The sequence below is a fragment of the Myotis brandtii genome, unplaced genomic scaffold (genome assembly GCF_000412655.1).
Source record: "Myotis brandtii unplaced genomic scaffold, ASM41265v1 scaffold64, whole genome shotgun sequence".
Classification (NCBI taxonomy): Eukaryota; Metazoa; Chordata; class Mammalia; order Chiroptera; family Vespertilionidae; genus Myotis; species Myotis brandtii.
The window spans coordinates 1,071,235-1,087,823 of record NW_005370460.1 but is presented as its reverse complement, the minus strand read 5'-3'; the positions used below and the strand labels follow the sequence as shown (position 1 = coordinate 1,087,823).

The 16,589-nt window shown below is 50.9% G+C and overlaps 1 protein-coding gene across 2 annotated transcripts in view; it reads right to left on the bottom strand.

Annotated features, from left to right (window-relative positions):
* Nucleotides 1-14,434, bottom strand: part of UAP1 (UDP-N-acetylglucosamine pyrophosphorylase 1) — a 27,863-nt gene extending 13,429 nt beyond the window's left edge. The window contains exons 1-5 of one of the 2 annotated variants that reach the window (XM_005880479.2): nt 13,137-14,434; nt 12,166-12,502; nt 5,779-5,983; nt 3,701-3,876; nt 2,067-2,239 (exon numbers count right to left, since the gene is read on the bottom strand). In XM_005880479.2, the coding sequence (XP_005880541.1) occupies nt 2,067-2,239; nt 3,701-3,876; nt 5,779-5,983; nt 12,166-12,445 (834 nt within the window). In that variant the 5' untranslated portion in view covers nt 12,446-12,502; nt 13,137-14,434. Of the gene's footprint in view, nt 1-2,066; nt 2,240-3,700; nt 3,877-5,778; nt 5,984-12,165; nt 12,503-13,136 lie in introns of those variants that run through there. The other variant, XM_014528556.1, reaches the window with a different exon arrangement.
* Between the last annotated feature and the right edge of the window lie 2,155 nt (nt 14,435-16,589).

Below are 16,589 nucleotides of genomic sequence, written 5' to 3'. Positions count from 1 at the left end.
ATCAGGCCGGCAGGGGAGAGCAGTTAGGGGCAATCAGGCCAGCAGGCAGGTGAGTGATTAGGAGCCAGTGGTCCAGGATTGTGAGAGGGATGTCCGACTGCCCCCAAGGGGTACCAACTGGGCTGAGAGAGTGCAGGCTAGGCTGAGGGGACGCCCCCCCCCATGAATTCCGTGCACAGGGCCTCTAGTCTATATATAATGTGACATGATACTAAAACGAGAAGTGGTGATGGAGCCCTCAAGCCTGGAACTGACTGAGGCCTGGAGCTCGGCTGCTCATTTCTGAGGTCAAATGGGCTGACACCCCTTCCAGGTTCACAATGCAGATAAATTTTGAGAAAGGACATCTTTATAACAGAAAATCTCCAACCAGGGATCTGGCATGTCTCTGTGGCAAGCCTTCTTTTTAAATTTATGTCATCTAATTTTGTTTTTGTCAGAAAGACCTTCCCTTCATGTCAATATTTTAAAATTATTCTAATCAACAAATCAACAAACAACAAGTGCTGGAGAGGATGTGGAGAAAAAGGAACCCTCTTACCCCTATGTTCATAGCAGCACCATTTACCACAGCTAAGATTTGGAAACAGCCTAAGTGCCCATCAGCAGATGAGTGGATTAAAAACTGTGGTACATCTACACAATGGAATACTATGCTGCTATAAAAAAGAAGGAACTCTTACCATTTGCAACAGCATGGATGGACCTGGAGAGCATTATGCTAAGTGAAATAAGCCAGTCGGAGAAAGATAAATATCACATGATCTCACTCATTTGTGAAATATAATGAACAACATAAACTGATGAACAAAAATAGAGCCAGAGACAGAGAAGCATCGAACAAACCGTCAATCTTCAGAGGGAAGGTGGAGGAGGGGAGTGGGGGTATAAATAGGGTTGCCACATGCATACAATAGTTGGGATATATTGTTTTTGTGAAATTCAAATTTAACTGAGCATCCTATATTTTTTTTTTACTTGCTAAAACTAATGTCCTTTACAATGGGGGAAAAAGGAGACTTATGTAATGCTTTAAACAATAATGAATTTAAATAATTAAATAAATACATAAAATTATTCTACCTTTTCTTCTAACATCTTTATGGAGTTTTTAATATTTGACTCTATAATACATTTGAAATTGATTGTGGTATGAACTTAGGGAGAGAGCTTCCTTTATTCTCAGACCTTCCTTTATCCTCATTCACCCCCCAAACCTGAGATGTGAGTCACACAGCGACAGCTCCGTGCACCGGGCGGGCTCTGGCCGTCAATCTGCCGCCTTCTCCTGGGTCAGCACCGCAGGCCTCACGTGTGGTATTCACAATCCACCTGAATGTCTGATAGTCTGTCTCCAAACCTCTCCCCTCCTCCTCACCAACCTTCTTCAACATTTCCTGGCCGCCTTCCCATGTTTATTCTAAGCTTTATCACTGTTTTGGCCCCAGAATAGAGTCACTGGGACTTAGATCAGGACGGTGTGATACTTTAATTTGTGGGAATTGATACCTTTACAGATTCCCAGGAAAAGTAATATTTATATCCATATTTTTAAACCTTCCAACATGTCCATCCAATTCCAAGATATATTCCACGGACTGTCTGTGTCCCTGAAGGCACGTCTCCCACAGCACCGCCTGCAAACCTCCCTCCAACTTAGTCCCTGCATGTTTGTGGCCAGTCGAGCCATCACTAATCCCAACTGCCCTCACCCCCAATCTGCATCCCCGTCGTACTCGATAGACTACCAGGGGCGCCTTGCTGACGTCCAAGACCGCTGTCTGTGCCTCTCGTCCCCTCAGCCCCGCAGCCGGCTCAGAGGCCGTGGATGCTGGGCCTGGGGAGGACCACCCTCCCAGGTGCTGACTGCAAACTCTCACTTCTGATGGACAAGCGTACAACCTGACTTCTAGAATCAAACGTTGCCATGTTAAGAAAAAGAGTGGGTGTGGGTGGGTAAGATCCCTGGAGAGATGAATGGCTCTACCATATTCCAATCACCCAATAACGCTGGCCAGACTCCTGCGAGAGGTGCTGGCCGGGAGCCCTGTAGAGAAAGGCCTTACCTTGGCGCCGCAGTCCGCTCCCTGCTGAATGCAGAATCCAATGAACCGTGGGTCTGCCACTCTCACCAGGATGTTGTCGACGCAGTAGACGTGAACGCTGACAACGCCTCTGCGCTCCATGTCCCCCACGATGTCCCAGGCGGCCAGAGCCCGGTAAAGGCCTCCGTTCCCGTCTGGGAAATGAGACAGCCCTTAGAGCACAGCAGACCCATTCTGAAGGTCACCCGAAGGTCGCTCAGTGTGGGCCAAGAAAACATGTCCAAGCAGAGTCAGTAGCCGTCACTGCATGAACAAGTCAACCCCAGAGGCCACACTTTCCTTTAATCTGCCCTTTTAACAATTTAGCCTGAAATATATGGTGAAATACAAAATTACTTATCAGACAATGATTATCCCACAATTTCCAAGTTTTATTACTGTTTGTATGATTGGCGTTGACTGCATTTGCAGCCTGACGATGTCACCCATGTCAGAGAGAAAACCACATGGAAACTTCATGTGAAGTCACTGGTTTAAAACCAGACGCACGTGAAGGTCAGTGGTGACCTAAGCTCCGTGCAAGGAAAGCCCCCTCCCTCTGCCTTTCCTGCTGCCTCATGTCCTGTCAGCAACCTCAGCCACAGCTGACAGCATGATGCGGATTAGACAGCACAGAGGGGGCTCAGGACAGCAAGCTCTTCCACTGACAGCAAGAATTAACACCTTTCGTACCGCTCAGGAGTTTTCTCGTGTTTCGCGCGCCTGCTGTTAAGGACCGCTCACGAGTGTTCTCGTTTTTCACGCCCATGGAAAAAGGAGCGAATCTAGATACTTATGTAAATTTTTGGTCCCTCTTCTTCATAGAGGAAAATGTTTTACGCAGTACCATACGTTAAAAAAGTACTAGGAACTTTAATTGTTTAATTGTTTTTGTAAATAAAAATGTTATAATTATTGAAAAATGACACCTAAAGTGCATTATGATGATTTAAATAACGTGCAGTTTGCCCGAAAACGTGCGGTCCCTGGCGTATGTCTTAGAGATTTCTATGCGGTACGAAAGGTGTTAAGAAGAAGAAAGAAGCCAAAAGCACCCTGTGGACACCACTGTCTCCTTCCAGCCTCCCCTCCCCCCACAGATCCAGACAGGAGCCTGCAGCCTGGCCTCCTGCTCCCAGTGCTCACGCAGCCCGGGTTTGTGCGACGCGGAGGCTCCGAGGGCACCGTGTGTGCAGCTGTGTTTCTCCTTCTCTGACTCCACCTACTGAGGCCATTTCCCTGGCAATTTAATGGCTCCAAACAATTACTTCAATGCTCTTTAAGAAGCAAGGGCACCGATAAACCCTAACTCAGCCTCTTACTTCTTAAACTGAAGGGGCTGGCAATTTTTCGCTCCGATAAACCCCGGCGGAGCAGCCTGCTGCAGAGGGAGCACGCGCTCTGGGCGCACACAGGCTCCCTCCAGGACAGACACTCGCAAAAAGGAGAAAAGCGCACCAAGCCCACCGCAGGCACGTCCGTTTTTAAATCACTGCCAAACTGCACAAAATTCTAAAGCATTCATTTTCAACATCCAGATGACGTTAAAAGGGAAATTAAAATTCAATTACTACGTCACCCACTCCTAGTCACCATTAACAAGCGAGGCCACAGACCTGGAGCCATGGACACCTTGCTCTTCTCTTCCAAAATAATTTTGCCATCAAAACTCATAGCTGGCAGCATCCCCTGCTGGAAAAAGATGACGTTCTCCTTCTTTAAGCCGAAGTATCTGTGCTTGGCGAAGAACTCCTCGGTGGACTGCATCGTCCTGCCGCTGGTCATTATATACCTGCAGGAGGAAAGTGTCTCCTGAGACCGAGCCATCGGATTAGGGCACAAAAAGCCTTGTCTGGGCCCCGAGTGAAAGGAAATCTTGAGAGCACTTGGCCTCCCTCAGGGAACCTCTTCCACCGCCTCCCACCCTCGGTGTCAGACATGCCTCTCCACACCTCCGGCAACAGAGCCTGCAGCCAGCTCAAGGGAAGAGCTGGGAACTGTGAAAAGTGTATTTTAAATTAAAAACCTGTGGACAAAAGGGGCCACATGCTAACCTGACAAGCTCAGGGAAGAAGTCCCCCCCTCCACTTTGCTTTCTCCCGCCTCCCTAATCCATCACCAATGGATTTCATGAAGCCCGCCTACGTCCCTCCTTTGATTGTAATGCATAAAAACAGGTGAAAACCACCATCTCTGGAGCATTATCTCAATCCACTGAGGTTCTGCTTCCTGGCAATTGTCGACAGTTTAGCTCAAATAAACTCACAGAAATTCTTTACAGGTTCGAATGTTTTTACATTAACAAACTCATATTTTAACAAAGTAGAAAAGGGTAACTATGATACATCCAATGATCTCTGGTGGTTTCCTGCTACAATTCGGAAATGGAATGTGGGCTCTGTCGACTTCATGTAAAATCAGAGAAGGACAGTTATACTCTTTGTTGCCAGCGCAGGTGGCAGAGGAGGACAAATCTAAAACCAGCACCTGGAGGACACACTCAACTAAGTGACATGTGTTGAGTGAATCAATGAAGACAATGGTATCATTCCCACCACAGTAGGTATCTGTCTCTTTAACAAACTGTCGTGGGCATTTTGAACTCCGGGCACAAGGGCTTGGGTGTGACCTAGAAGGTGACAAAGAGAAACACAACTTTGCAGCTGTGCGGAGAGAAGGAAGCCAACATGACCGCAGGGGCCTGGGCTGGGAGTCCTGCTGGCTGCTGAGCACACCATGTCCCTCCCACGTCCCCACAGGGACCCAGATGGAGCGGCAGTTGTGTGGGAAGACCTGGGCGTCTGGGGAAGCACAGAGCCGGTGGGAAGCAACACTGGCCAGACTCAACCGCAGGACCGGAGGGTCTTTCAGGGGCCTCGTCCTGGGCCACCTGCAGGCCAGGCAGATGGGCAGAGAAGCCAGCAGAGCGTTTGCTGGTCACATGGGGCTGTTACAGATCAGGGACCTGAGGAATCTCACACCCACAGCGGGTCACCCCACAAAACGTGCTAATTCCAAAGCTGTGGAGAAAGAGACTGAGGAGCTAAGTCAACAACGTCCCAAGAGCAGAGCAGAAGCTCCACCATGGGGGTGCTCAGGAGGAACCCTGGCGGAGGCAGACCTGGTGCCCGGCCCCAGCCCGAGGCTGGCCCACAGCAGAGAAGTCAGTGGAGCGGTCAGCCAGGGAGGGGGAGGTGTGGGGGGAGGGGGTTCGGAAAGGCTAGATAACCTAGAACTTCAGAACACGAGTTCCTAGGCTGAGAAAACCCACTGAAAACAGACCCACTCCATGTCAAGAAATTCCAGATCCTGGAGATGAGGAGAGACCCTAAGCGCTCTCAGAGAGGGGAGACAGAAAGCAGAATGGCACTGGGAACCAGAGCCGCCTCCAAATTCCGAAGGTTCAAACGTTCAGACATTCTACACACAAACCACCAACGAGGAGGAAATTTCCCGACGGAGAGAACCCACTGCACCCAAAGGACTCAGGTGAGGATGTAGACGCGGGGAGAACACACTGCTGCTTAAAGCTACAGTGCTCACCTGCTGGCTCAATACGTGCCACCTTTCACACATATGGTGATTACAACTCCCAATAAAACCAGCAGTAACTATGTCTGCTGAGGAATACAGCTCACATGCATTTTGAGTCTCTGAAACCAGCACATGTTGGGGCCCGCAACGAGCCTCTTACCAGGGGATGGTGCATCTGTTGCCATGGCACTTCTCAGCTAGCTGCTGAAGCTTCAGGATTCGCTCCGCTTGAAGCTGGAAAAGGGTCTTATGGGATGGCAAGCCAACATCATACATCCCCTTGGGGTATGTGACACCGAGCCGCGTCCCCTGCCCACCGGCTAGAAGAAGCACCGCCACTCTGTTCTGAGAAATGTGGAGAAGTCCTAGGAGAGAAAACGCTGGTGTCAGGAAAGCTCTAAACGTCAGCGCTTTAGGGCCCACCCCTGAGGTCGCCCTCTGCATAACCAATGAGGACTCCACACTAATCATGGTGACTCTCTTGTAATAAAAACATTTTTATTATTGAAAAATTAATTTATAGACACCCAACCAAAGACCGAACACCAAGTAATATACTTCAATGAACCAATGGTCATCTTTCTCATCATTGGAAGGTGACGACCAAGAGATGTTACGAATGTTTCACAAGTACTGACTACTCGGCAAGTGGAGACAAAGATGGGGCGGGAGATGTCTAGACCCCAGGGTGAATGGATGCTCTTCAATGACCTCCAGCGTATAAATAAATCAGTATTAATCAGTCAATCCACGAGCACGCTAATCTCCTAGGCAGCCACCATGCAGCAAATGTACAGAAAAGCAGCCTCAGTGAGGACAGCGTGTGCAGCGCAGCAGTTAGAAGCCAGGCTCTGAGGTCAGGACCCGGGTCTGAAACCCACCAACTGGGTGAGCTTAGGGCGTGCCTGCGAACGACAGGAGGCTGGGTGATGGGCATGTTCTCTCTTCTGACAGAGGTAATACGTGGGCGTATACATTTGTTAAAACTCCTAAGACTAGTATGTTAGTGTATAAATTATACTTCAATAAAATGGATTAAACTGCCTTTTTAATGGGCCATCCACAGGAGCAGAATGTGAAACTGAGTCTTTTTGTTGCTGATTTATTTCTGCTGCTAGAAGCTTGTCCGTTTTCACTAGTTGAATGTTCAGCAATCCTATATAATAAAAGCCTAATATGCTAAGTGTCCAGTCGTCCGTTCAACCAATCAAAGTATAATATGCTAATGACATGCTAGAGCCACTCAGCCGCTCACTATGATGTGCACTGACCACAAGGGGCAGACAGTCGACTGGTCAACCAGTCGCTATGATCTGCACTGACCACCAGGAGGCAGATGCTCTGACTGGAAGGTTAGCTTACTGCTGGGGTCTGGCCGATCAGGACTGAGCGAGATGGGCCGGACACTCCCTGGAGCCCTCCCGCGGTCCCTCCCCAGCTGGCCAACCTCTCGTGTCCCTCCCCAGCCCTGATTGTGCACTGGTGAGGTCCCTCGGCCTGACCTACCCCCTCTCACAATCCAGGACGCTTTGGGGGATGTCGGAGAGCCGGTTTCAGCCCGAACCCACAGGCCAGGCCGAGGGACCCCACTGGTGCACAAATTCATGCACTGGGCCTCTAGTAAGTAATAACCAATGCTTGAATAAAAACTATTCTTCAAATAAAAATAAATTCAGGATTGATTTAAGATCCAAATGCAAACAAATGAAACTATTATCAAACCACAGAGGCTCTCAGTTTTGATATTTTTAAACCTCTCTGCCTACCATGTCTCAGAGCCACCCATCATCATGGTAAGGTGACACCTCGGCACCAGGCAGTGACTGGGAAGAAGAGGCAGAGTGGATGCTGGGAAGAGCTGGGAAGTGTTAAATGAGAGAAAACAGTGAGGGGTGGCTTTTCTCCTTCCCTGAATTTCATACTTTCATTAAAGTTCTCAGAAACTGCCCTGGTTGCTGTTGCTCAGTGGTTAGTGTCGGCCCAGTTAAGGGCATGCATCTCAGTTACAGGCTTGATGTACGGGAGGTAACCAATCCATGTGTCTCTCTCACATCGATGTGGTTTTTCTTTTCTCTCTCTCTCTCTCCCCCTCTCCTGTCTCCCCTCTACTCTCTCTAAAAAAAAAAAAAAAAAATCAATGAAAAAATATCCTATCTTCAGGTGAGGATTACAAAAAGACACACAGTTCTCAGAAACTCTGTGAATGAAGCAGTGGTATCAATTATTGTTTATTTACATACTAGAGGACCAGTGCACAAAAATTCGTGCACTTGGGGGGGAGGGGGTTCCTCAGTCCAGCCTGCACCCTCTTGCAGTCCGGAACCCCTTGGGGGATGTCCATTTGCCGGCTTAAGCCTCTTCCCTGGGGGACCTGGCCTAAGCTGGCAGTCAGACATACCTCTGGCAGCCCGGGAACCCTCGGGGGATGTCCAAATAACGGCTTAGGGCACTCCCCAGGGATCAGGCCTAAGCTGGCAGTCAGACATCCCTCTGGCAGCCTGGGAACCCTCAGGGGATGTCTGACTGGGAGCGGGTCTGAGCCATTAGTCAGACATCGTTAGCACTGCCGTGGAGGCAGGAGAGGCTTCTGCCACTGCTGCTGTGCTGGCCAGCCATGAGCCGGCTTCTGGCTGAGCAGCACTCCCCCCGTGGAAGCACACTGACCACCAGGGAGCAGCTCCTCTATTAAGCATCTGCCTCCTGGTGGTCAGTGCACGTTATAGCGACCGGTCATTCCTGGCCGTTCCACTGTTAGGGTCAATTTGCATATTACCCTTTTATTATATAGGATCCTTAGGTAATGTGGGTCCATGCATTTTTTAAAAATTGGGAATCAAACTGTGACCTCCCAGTTCACAGGGCCAGGCTCAACCACCGAACCACACCGGCTGCGTTTTTTATATGTATTTTTTATATACTAGTACATTGAGAACTTAAGTAAAATTGGCAACATTTACAGGAAATGGGAGGGTTTACAGTGACGTGCCACAGCTCTACCACTTCCTGGGTACCATCCGCTTGGATGAGCTCCTCTCACACACCTTGACTGGGGCACCTGTCTGACCTGGAGGACGCCAGGTGCGAAGGTGGAGACCTGACCCTCCACCAGCACAGGGTGCGGGAGGCCAGCTGAAACTAGGATTTTATAGATTAACCATTTCCCCTAAAATGTTAAGCACATTTTTGAGCACATTAGTTAAACAGACTAATGAAAGAAACCTCTATTTGAACTAGTTTTAGTTACTGGGGGATTACTGTGAATTTCATTACGTTTAAAAGTGACATTGTGAGCAGTGATGCTGCAGAACTCAATGAGGGTAAAATAACATGACGTTGGAGGTATGCCTTAAAATACTACAGCACCGAAAAAGAAAGAGAGGGATAAAGCAAAAGTCGAAAATGTTTGATAATTATTTAATCAAGGTGATGTGAGTGTGGGAGTTCATGATACTGTTTTTCTCTATAAATATCTGTTTCAAAATATGCTTGACATTTTTCATAATAACAAATTCTTAGAGCAGGCTACAAAATTATACACAAACCATAATTGTGTATGTGTGTGTAAGAAAGTACTGTAAAATATTACCACTGAATATTTATCTCTGGACTATGGGATGGTAGAAATTTCTCTGTAATTTTTAGTTATTTTCCAACTTCTCTAAAACAGGTATGTGCTACTTTTAAAGTAAAACAATCTGTTAAAAATGTCACTGCAGCCTGGCTGGTGTGGCTCAGTTGGTGGGAACATTGTCCCATATACCAAAAGGTTGCAGGTTCGACCCCGTCTGGGCACGTACAGAAGGAACTGACTGGTGTTCTCTCTCACATCGATGTTTCCCTCTCTCTCCTTTCCCCTCTCTCTAAACGTCAGCACTTCAGGACCAACCCCTGAAGGTCACCCTCTGCACTAAATCACAGAAACTGCTGAGGGGCCACCTTCTGACCACATTTCCAGACAACACGCCCACCTGCTGCCACAGCACCGCATGCAGAGAACCACCCCGAAGATGAATGTTCCAAATGTCTCACAGGCAAAAAGAGCTGACAGCAAATGCTAAGCTGCCAGTATAACATAACACTGGAAGATTCTTCTGTGCTTGGTATAAGCAGGGGGTTATTTAAAAATGAAGGGCGGTTTACTAAGCAAATACACTTTCCCAGCACGTCTTTCCCAGTGACTTCTGGTTGAAGCCGCCGCCCCTGTCAAGGGCTCACGCTGTGAGACAGGCTTTTTGGCTGCTCCTCCACACCTGGCCAGAGCACTTCAAGGCCTCACTTACAGCACCATCTCTGGCACCCAGCAGCACTGTGGGCGTCACGCACGCGCAGAGCCTGCAGAAGTGATTCGCACCCAGTGCTGCACGTCCCTCACCACGTCTGAGCGCCAGGCACTGTGGGACCCCTGCACACTGCTCCTACCTGCCCCACTCCTGGGGCAACAATGATCTACCAGGACCCTCCTATTTTCTGACACATAACATCATACTCTTCACAATGGCAATCTCTTCCCCGTGACAACTGCCTGCGGAACCTCGCTTTGTCATGACTTCGCATACGTGGAAGTTTCTGGCTGAGGGAAAAGGCTATCAGGTCAGTTAAGCATCTCCTTCTCCACCCCTCCTGTTTAAACCACAAGTAAACATTGTTCCCTGACAGTAAGCCAAAAGGAAGTTTGCTTTGTACCTTCTTTTATACTAGGCTAGGTTGTCAGAGTTCAGTCTAATTTTAAAGGAAATTTAAAATCTTGTTACAGATTCCAACAAGAAGGTTGTAAAAAAGACTCAAGTTACAAGAAGCCTTGACAAGTGCTCATGGTCCATTTTACCAGGTCACAGCTCGACTCCCCTACGAGTTCATTCGAAGACTTCACCCCATAAAACTACCAGGAGAAACATGGCCGCTGGGATAATCGGGGGCATGAGAGGCCGCGGCTTCTGGTTGGCGCAGCCTTTAGAACGCAGGGAAGTAGGAAGGACCGGCAAGTCCAAGCCAGCAGGCGTCCCGGTACCACTCTGGTTCCAGGATCTCTGTGCAGAGGTCCATCTGGACGCCACTCTCTCGGCATGAAGCGAGGTTAGTCGCTGCCAAGCATTTCAGAGCTGCCCTTGCAGCTTCCTGACTATTGCCAATGTTTTCTCATCTCTAACTCCTTTTAAATAAAACTCATGCAAAGATCAGACACACAGAACAGGTCGAGCAGAACTGCTCTGGCAGTGGGAGGTGAAGGGGCTGGAGACCCACCTGTGTAGGCTCTGCTTCCCGCCCTACACGGGACAGGGGACAGTTTCCTGGGCGCGGAACCCTGGGGCCCTTTGGAACAGTTTGAAAATCAGGTCATCTGTAAGTTCAGAGAAAGATACGAGCTACACAGAAGGTGGATAGTGGGAGTTGTCTTTCTTGTGTGTGAGGAGCAGGGAGTGCCAAAGAACGGAAAAGAAAAACAGCCGCAGTGTGGTACAAATATGGACTGTGAGGTCCTAGCTGGAATATTACCGCACATCGAGAAAAGCAAGCATGGATGTGATCAAGCACAGGATGGTGGCGGGAGCGAGTAGCGACAGGTCTGCTGAGGCTCCAGGCCCTTTCCCTACAGGACCCCTGGTATTTGATGTGACTTCTGCAGTACAGTGATGTTTATTAGAAAGGAAGGAACAGACCCAGGCCGGTCTGCTCACTGAGAAAACGAGGCCCAGACCAGACGGAGCACATGTGACCCTCGGGCCTGGGCTCAGGGCTCAGCCGCCCTTTCCTTCCAGAGGAGAAGGTCATAGGAAGCACAGCTCTTACCTCCACCAAGAAAGCAACACTTGAGCTACTGTGTCATCCTCGAAAGAGGGACGGCTTTCAGGATCTGCTTGAGAAGAAAAAGCACTGGGCCATTCAACAAACATCAACCAGCTCATTGCTCAAAACCCTGTCCTAAGTGCCATGTGTCCTGCCGAGGACAGGACCCGCTGCTCTACAGCAGCCGAAGTGCAGTGAAGGCAACGAGAACAACTCTCACCACAGGCGGATGAGAGAAGGCGTGCTGAGGCCGAGAGAAGGGCGAGAGCTCCCCACGGGCAGTGCTCCAGGGATGGCCTCGCGGCCCGAAGGCCAGCCCTTCAGGCAGGACCGCGTGAGCAGAGGCTCGGAGAACTAACTACTGGCCAGGCTGACATGTGCGGCAGCAGCAGTGGAGAGGACAAGTGGAGACAGGGTTGCAAGTGACCACTCAGGCCAGTGGAGGATGGTGTTTCGTTCAAGCAGCATAAACATGCAACCTGAGCTTCAGGAAGGGAAATCTAGAAGCATGAAAGCTGAGGAAGAGACCAGAGGCATTTGAAGACTGGAATGAGAGGAGGCTCGGCTTCGGCACCGGAATGAACAGAGAATGCAGGGACCAACAACGGGAGACACTGCACAGGTCTTGGCAAAACAAGCACAATCGTCACTTTCTGAGGTCACCTGGCTGAAGGGCGTATGAGAGTCGCAGTGTTAGAGGGCTCGACTTTAACAGGCAGCGGAGCTCACCTACACCTCAGAGTAGCCCATTCCCCACCAGTACCTTCACTTTCCCAAGCCTGGAGCTGGTCTTGATCTCTAGTGGCACTGCCCAGCACCTCCCGGGGCACAGGCTCCATCCGTGCATCCACCTTCTCTTGCTGGGAGGACTGGTTAAACCCTTCAGTGGCCTTTCGGAAAAAGATATTCAGCTCCTCAAAGTTCATGGCCTGGAGTTCTGCATAGAGCTCTACCTGCTGGGCTTCTTCCAGCTCATTCCAGAACTGCAGCAGGTGTTCCTGCCCAGCTTGGGACAACCGGAGTCTGAGATCACTGACATTCATGATGCCCTGGGTGCCACACTTTGTGAAAACAGGGGTGTGATTTCTGCACCTAGAAACCTACAAGAGAAAAGAAATTAACAGCAGGTCAAAGTCCAGCCATGAAACCTGGTAGGTTTTTCCTATGATAAATAAGTACATTAAACAAACTTGATGTTAAGACATGAACTTCGGCCTTTCCTCACAGTACCTTAAGACCCCAAAGTTGTAAGACAACACTGAGCGTCGCATGCCGGGCACTTCACTAAACACTTCACCCACATGGACTCCCTCAGGTGGCGGAGCTGGGACAGGAGCCCAGACTGATTCCCGGCGCACACGCCACCCCGTAGTTACCTCTCCTCTGTATGGTTCCTCTGACCACTCAGCCATCACTGAAAGAATGTCTGACAGCCTAATAGTCCGTGTCCTCCTTTAATCCCTAGCGACGGCAATAACTCCGTTGTATTCAGAATACAACAAAATTCAAGACAGGACCATACATAATCAATTTTATTTCAATCATAACTTCTGCAAAAAAGGGATAAAAACATGCGCATTATCTTTACTAAGAATGGAACCCTACGGGGACAAGCAATACACACAGAACCACCAATGGGTAAGAGACTGTTTTCTGAGAGCATTCCGTGACAATACAGCAAATGTTAAGCGGCACAGCTCGAGAAAAGAACGAGGAAGTAGGTAACCTCCTCACCTCACAGAGAAAAGGAGTTCAGAGCGGAAGTGCACACAGCTGTGCCTGGAGGGCCGAGCAGATGACACAGATGAGAGTGGAGCAGGCACAGCTGGCGGCCACGGGAGCAGGCCTGTGAGGGCGTCTTGTGTGGATGGTGGGAGGGATGTGGGTTGGGCTCGAGGCAAATGCCAAGAGCCCTGAAAACTAAGTAACCAGAGTCCTGGAAGCCAACAGCAGCCCTCTGAACGGGCGGCAGCACTTTCAGAGCGAACCGAGGAGCAGAGGCGCAGAGGACAACCCGAGCAGGGCCACGAGGGACGGCCACACAGGCACAAGGACCAGGCGACGAGCGCCAAGGAAGCAGGCGGGTCACTGTGAAGGCATCACTGGGCAGTGACGGCTCAGCTCAGAAGGGAAGGCACCAAGGACACAGCCCGCCGTATCCACCGTGGGGACGGCGAGAGGCGGCGTCCACGCCATTCCAACAGGACCTGAGCAGCACCACGCACACCCAACACCACGTGCGCTCACGGGGCAGCACGTCCTGCTCCGCACACACGGTGCCTCTAGTCCGCAGGACGACGGCAGACGCTGCTATGGGACTACTTTGCAGGAAGAAATAGAGCCCAGAGACATGCCCAGGCCCTAAGCTGTGAAAGCTGGGATCCCACCTCAGAGGCAGCTCAGTCCACGCTCTTCACCGCTGAGCTACACTGCCTGCCAGGCAAAGAAGACTGTATCTGTGTGTGTGTGCAAGAGAAACACGTTATTCATATGGCGTTTATTCAGGAATACAGACATACTTGATGTTCTTGTAGCTGACTCACTTTGCAAAAATGTCGGTGAAGCGGAGAAAGGAAGAGAAGGCCCAGGCCCGTGGGTGAGGAGCTCTACGGGACAGTGTGAAGGAATGACACCCGCAGTAAAACACTTTCCGAGTCACACTGATTTGCGACCACACGGAGGCTTGACCATGAAATGAAAACGAAGGCTTGCTGATGACACGGGACAGCTCTACCGCACTGTGCCGAGACCCTAACCGCCCTCCACCGCCTCCCTTCCGTCTCCATCTGCCAGGACCAGCCGTCCTCAGAGGCCCCTCACACACTCCAGCCTGAAGTCGGACTTTATGGGTTTGGGAACCAAACAGAACCTACTTTTACTCCTGGGACTCTATTGCTTGGGCCAAGGAGCAGATCCGTTCAACTCTGGTACCTTCATCTGTGAAATGGGAACAATGAAATTTCCCTCACAGAAGTTCAAAGGCATAAATAAAATAATGTTTATAACTGATGAGAAAATGAGGCTCAAAGAGGCTAACTACTCTGCCCAAGGCTACTTACCTCGTTGATAGAACAGGAATTCTAACCCAGAATTTTAACCCTGACCCTAATACCTAAGATCTTTCCACAATCGGCAGCATCTCTCAAAAAAGCAGAGGAAATACTAGGCGCTCAGCTGAAGGCCTCACGTACAGGTGGGGGTATTACCCAGCGCGAGCTCTGGGGTCAGACCGACTGGGGCCATGCCCAGCTCCACCATCTGCTAACTCTGTGACCCGGAGCAAGTGACCTCATCTTCCTCATCTACAAAGCAAGGATGAGAGCGTGCTCACGGGAAGGTGAGGAGGATCCATGTGCCAGGGCCATGCTGAGCACTCAGCCTGCACATGACACCCAGGAAACCCTCCTACATGCTCTCGTGTAAAAGCACGTGTGTGCCCCAGACCAGAGTCACGGCCTCCTGAACACGAGGGTGGCCACTGTCGGAGTCCGGCTTTGGAGGATGAAAAGTTTGTCAAGGATACAAGAACGAAGAGAAAAGTCCAGCCAGTGAGAGTATGAAAATAACCCAGTGAATAAAGCATTCCAGGAGCGGACGCAGGGCTAAGGCTGCTGCTGTTCCCTGTGCTGCCGCTGCGCGGAGGACAGACGAGGGCCCAGCCACCTCTCACCTACGTGCATGAGCAGGTTCCTCTACAAGTGTCCTGGAATATGCAGATACATCGGGAGACTTTCAGAGGAAAACTATGGACTGTCATTGCCATTAGTTCGTGCAACAAAGGTATCGTGAGCACTACGGTCAGCCAGGTGATGGACATAGCAGTGGACCAAGCAACTCTGTGCACGCCCACACCCCAGCGTGGGAGAGACAGGTGCAGTGTCAGGAGTGTAACGAGGCAATGCTATAAAGACAAGCAAAGCAGGAAGATGAAAAAGAGGGAGGGGGGGGAGGGGGCAGCCGGTCCCCAGCCGGTGTGGTCAGCAGGGCCTTGCTGAGACTTCTGCCAAGACACCTGAATGACCAGCACCTTGGGGAGGAGCCTCCAGCTGCAGAGCTCCAGGTGCAGCAGCCGCAGCACAGGCACGTGGTTGGCTGTTCAAGGACAGCGTGAAGGGCGATGAAGCTGGAGCCACTTCACGAGGGCCCTGGATGCCAAGGGCCCTGGATGCCGAGGGCAGTATCGTGGTCTGGTTCGGGTTTTAAAGGGTCACTTCGCTGCTGTGTGGGGAAAAGCGGCCAGCAGACCGTCAGGGAACCACGGAGTCATCTAGAGGAGGGATGGCCGGGGCTCGGCACGAAGGCGAAGGCGGTTCTGGGGCGGCCTAGAGGACCACAGGCATCCAGCAGCGACTGCAGGTGGTGTCCCAGGTCCTGAGCGGGGACACACGGACAGGCCCAGACGTAGGGATGTGTTCAGAGTGAGAGAATCCATCTCCACTTCGCGTCATGGTCGGTCTGAGATGGGAGTTCAGAGGTCACCAGCGCCCAGGACACGAGCTCCAAGCTCCATGAGGCCCCAGGGGGGGCAGCAGACGGAGCCTGGGACTCACAGGTTTTAGAAGGCCTTTCTATAGGTGTCAGGAGATAGGGTGCCATTACCTGGCTTTAAAATTACCAAGTAAAAAAGGCAGCTGAGATAGTTTCTATTAAACCATTTTCCAAGCAATGCAGTCTTTCCTGAGGTTGGGGAAGCTCAGCAGGGAGCCAGGTAAGGAGGCAGGTCCTCCCCCTCCGCCCTCCCCACTGCCGGACCCTCCACCTGCCTGTGCACACACTCCGGACACCGCCCCCAGCGACAGCTCACAGTGCAGAGGGCTCTGCCTACTCAACCTGCAAACACAGTATGACGGCCTTTTAAGATACAAGTCAAACTTTTCCAAAAGCCCTTAGATACCTCCCCACCTTCCGAGGCTTGAGAAAACGAATCCTCGCAAATAAGACAACTCTGATCCTGGGCCGAGACCCCGCGCCCGCAGAGCCCAGGAGGCAAACCGTCCCAGGTAAGCAGCGACCTGTGCGGTGCGGGAGGGACTAACCATCTCGGTTTCACCAAGGACACTGCCCGCTGACCCCGGAGAGCGGGAGGGCAGGGGAGGCAGAGACCCGTCCACGGGCTGCCCCCCGCGCCCACCGGGGCTGGGGCTGGGGCTGGGGCTGGAGCCTACACACCAGGTCCAGGTACGGCCT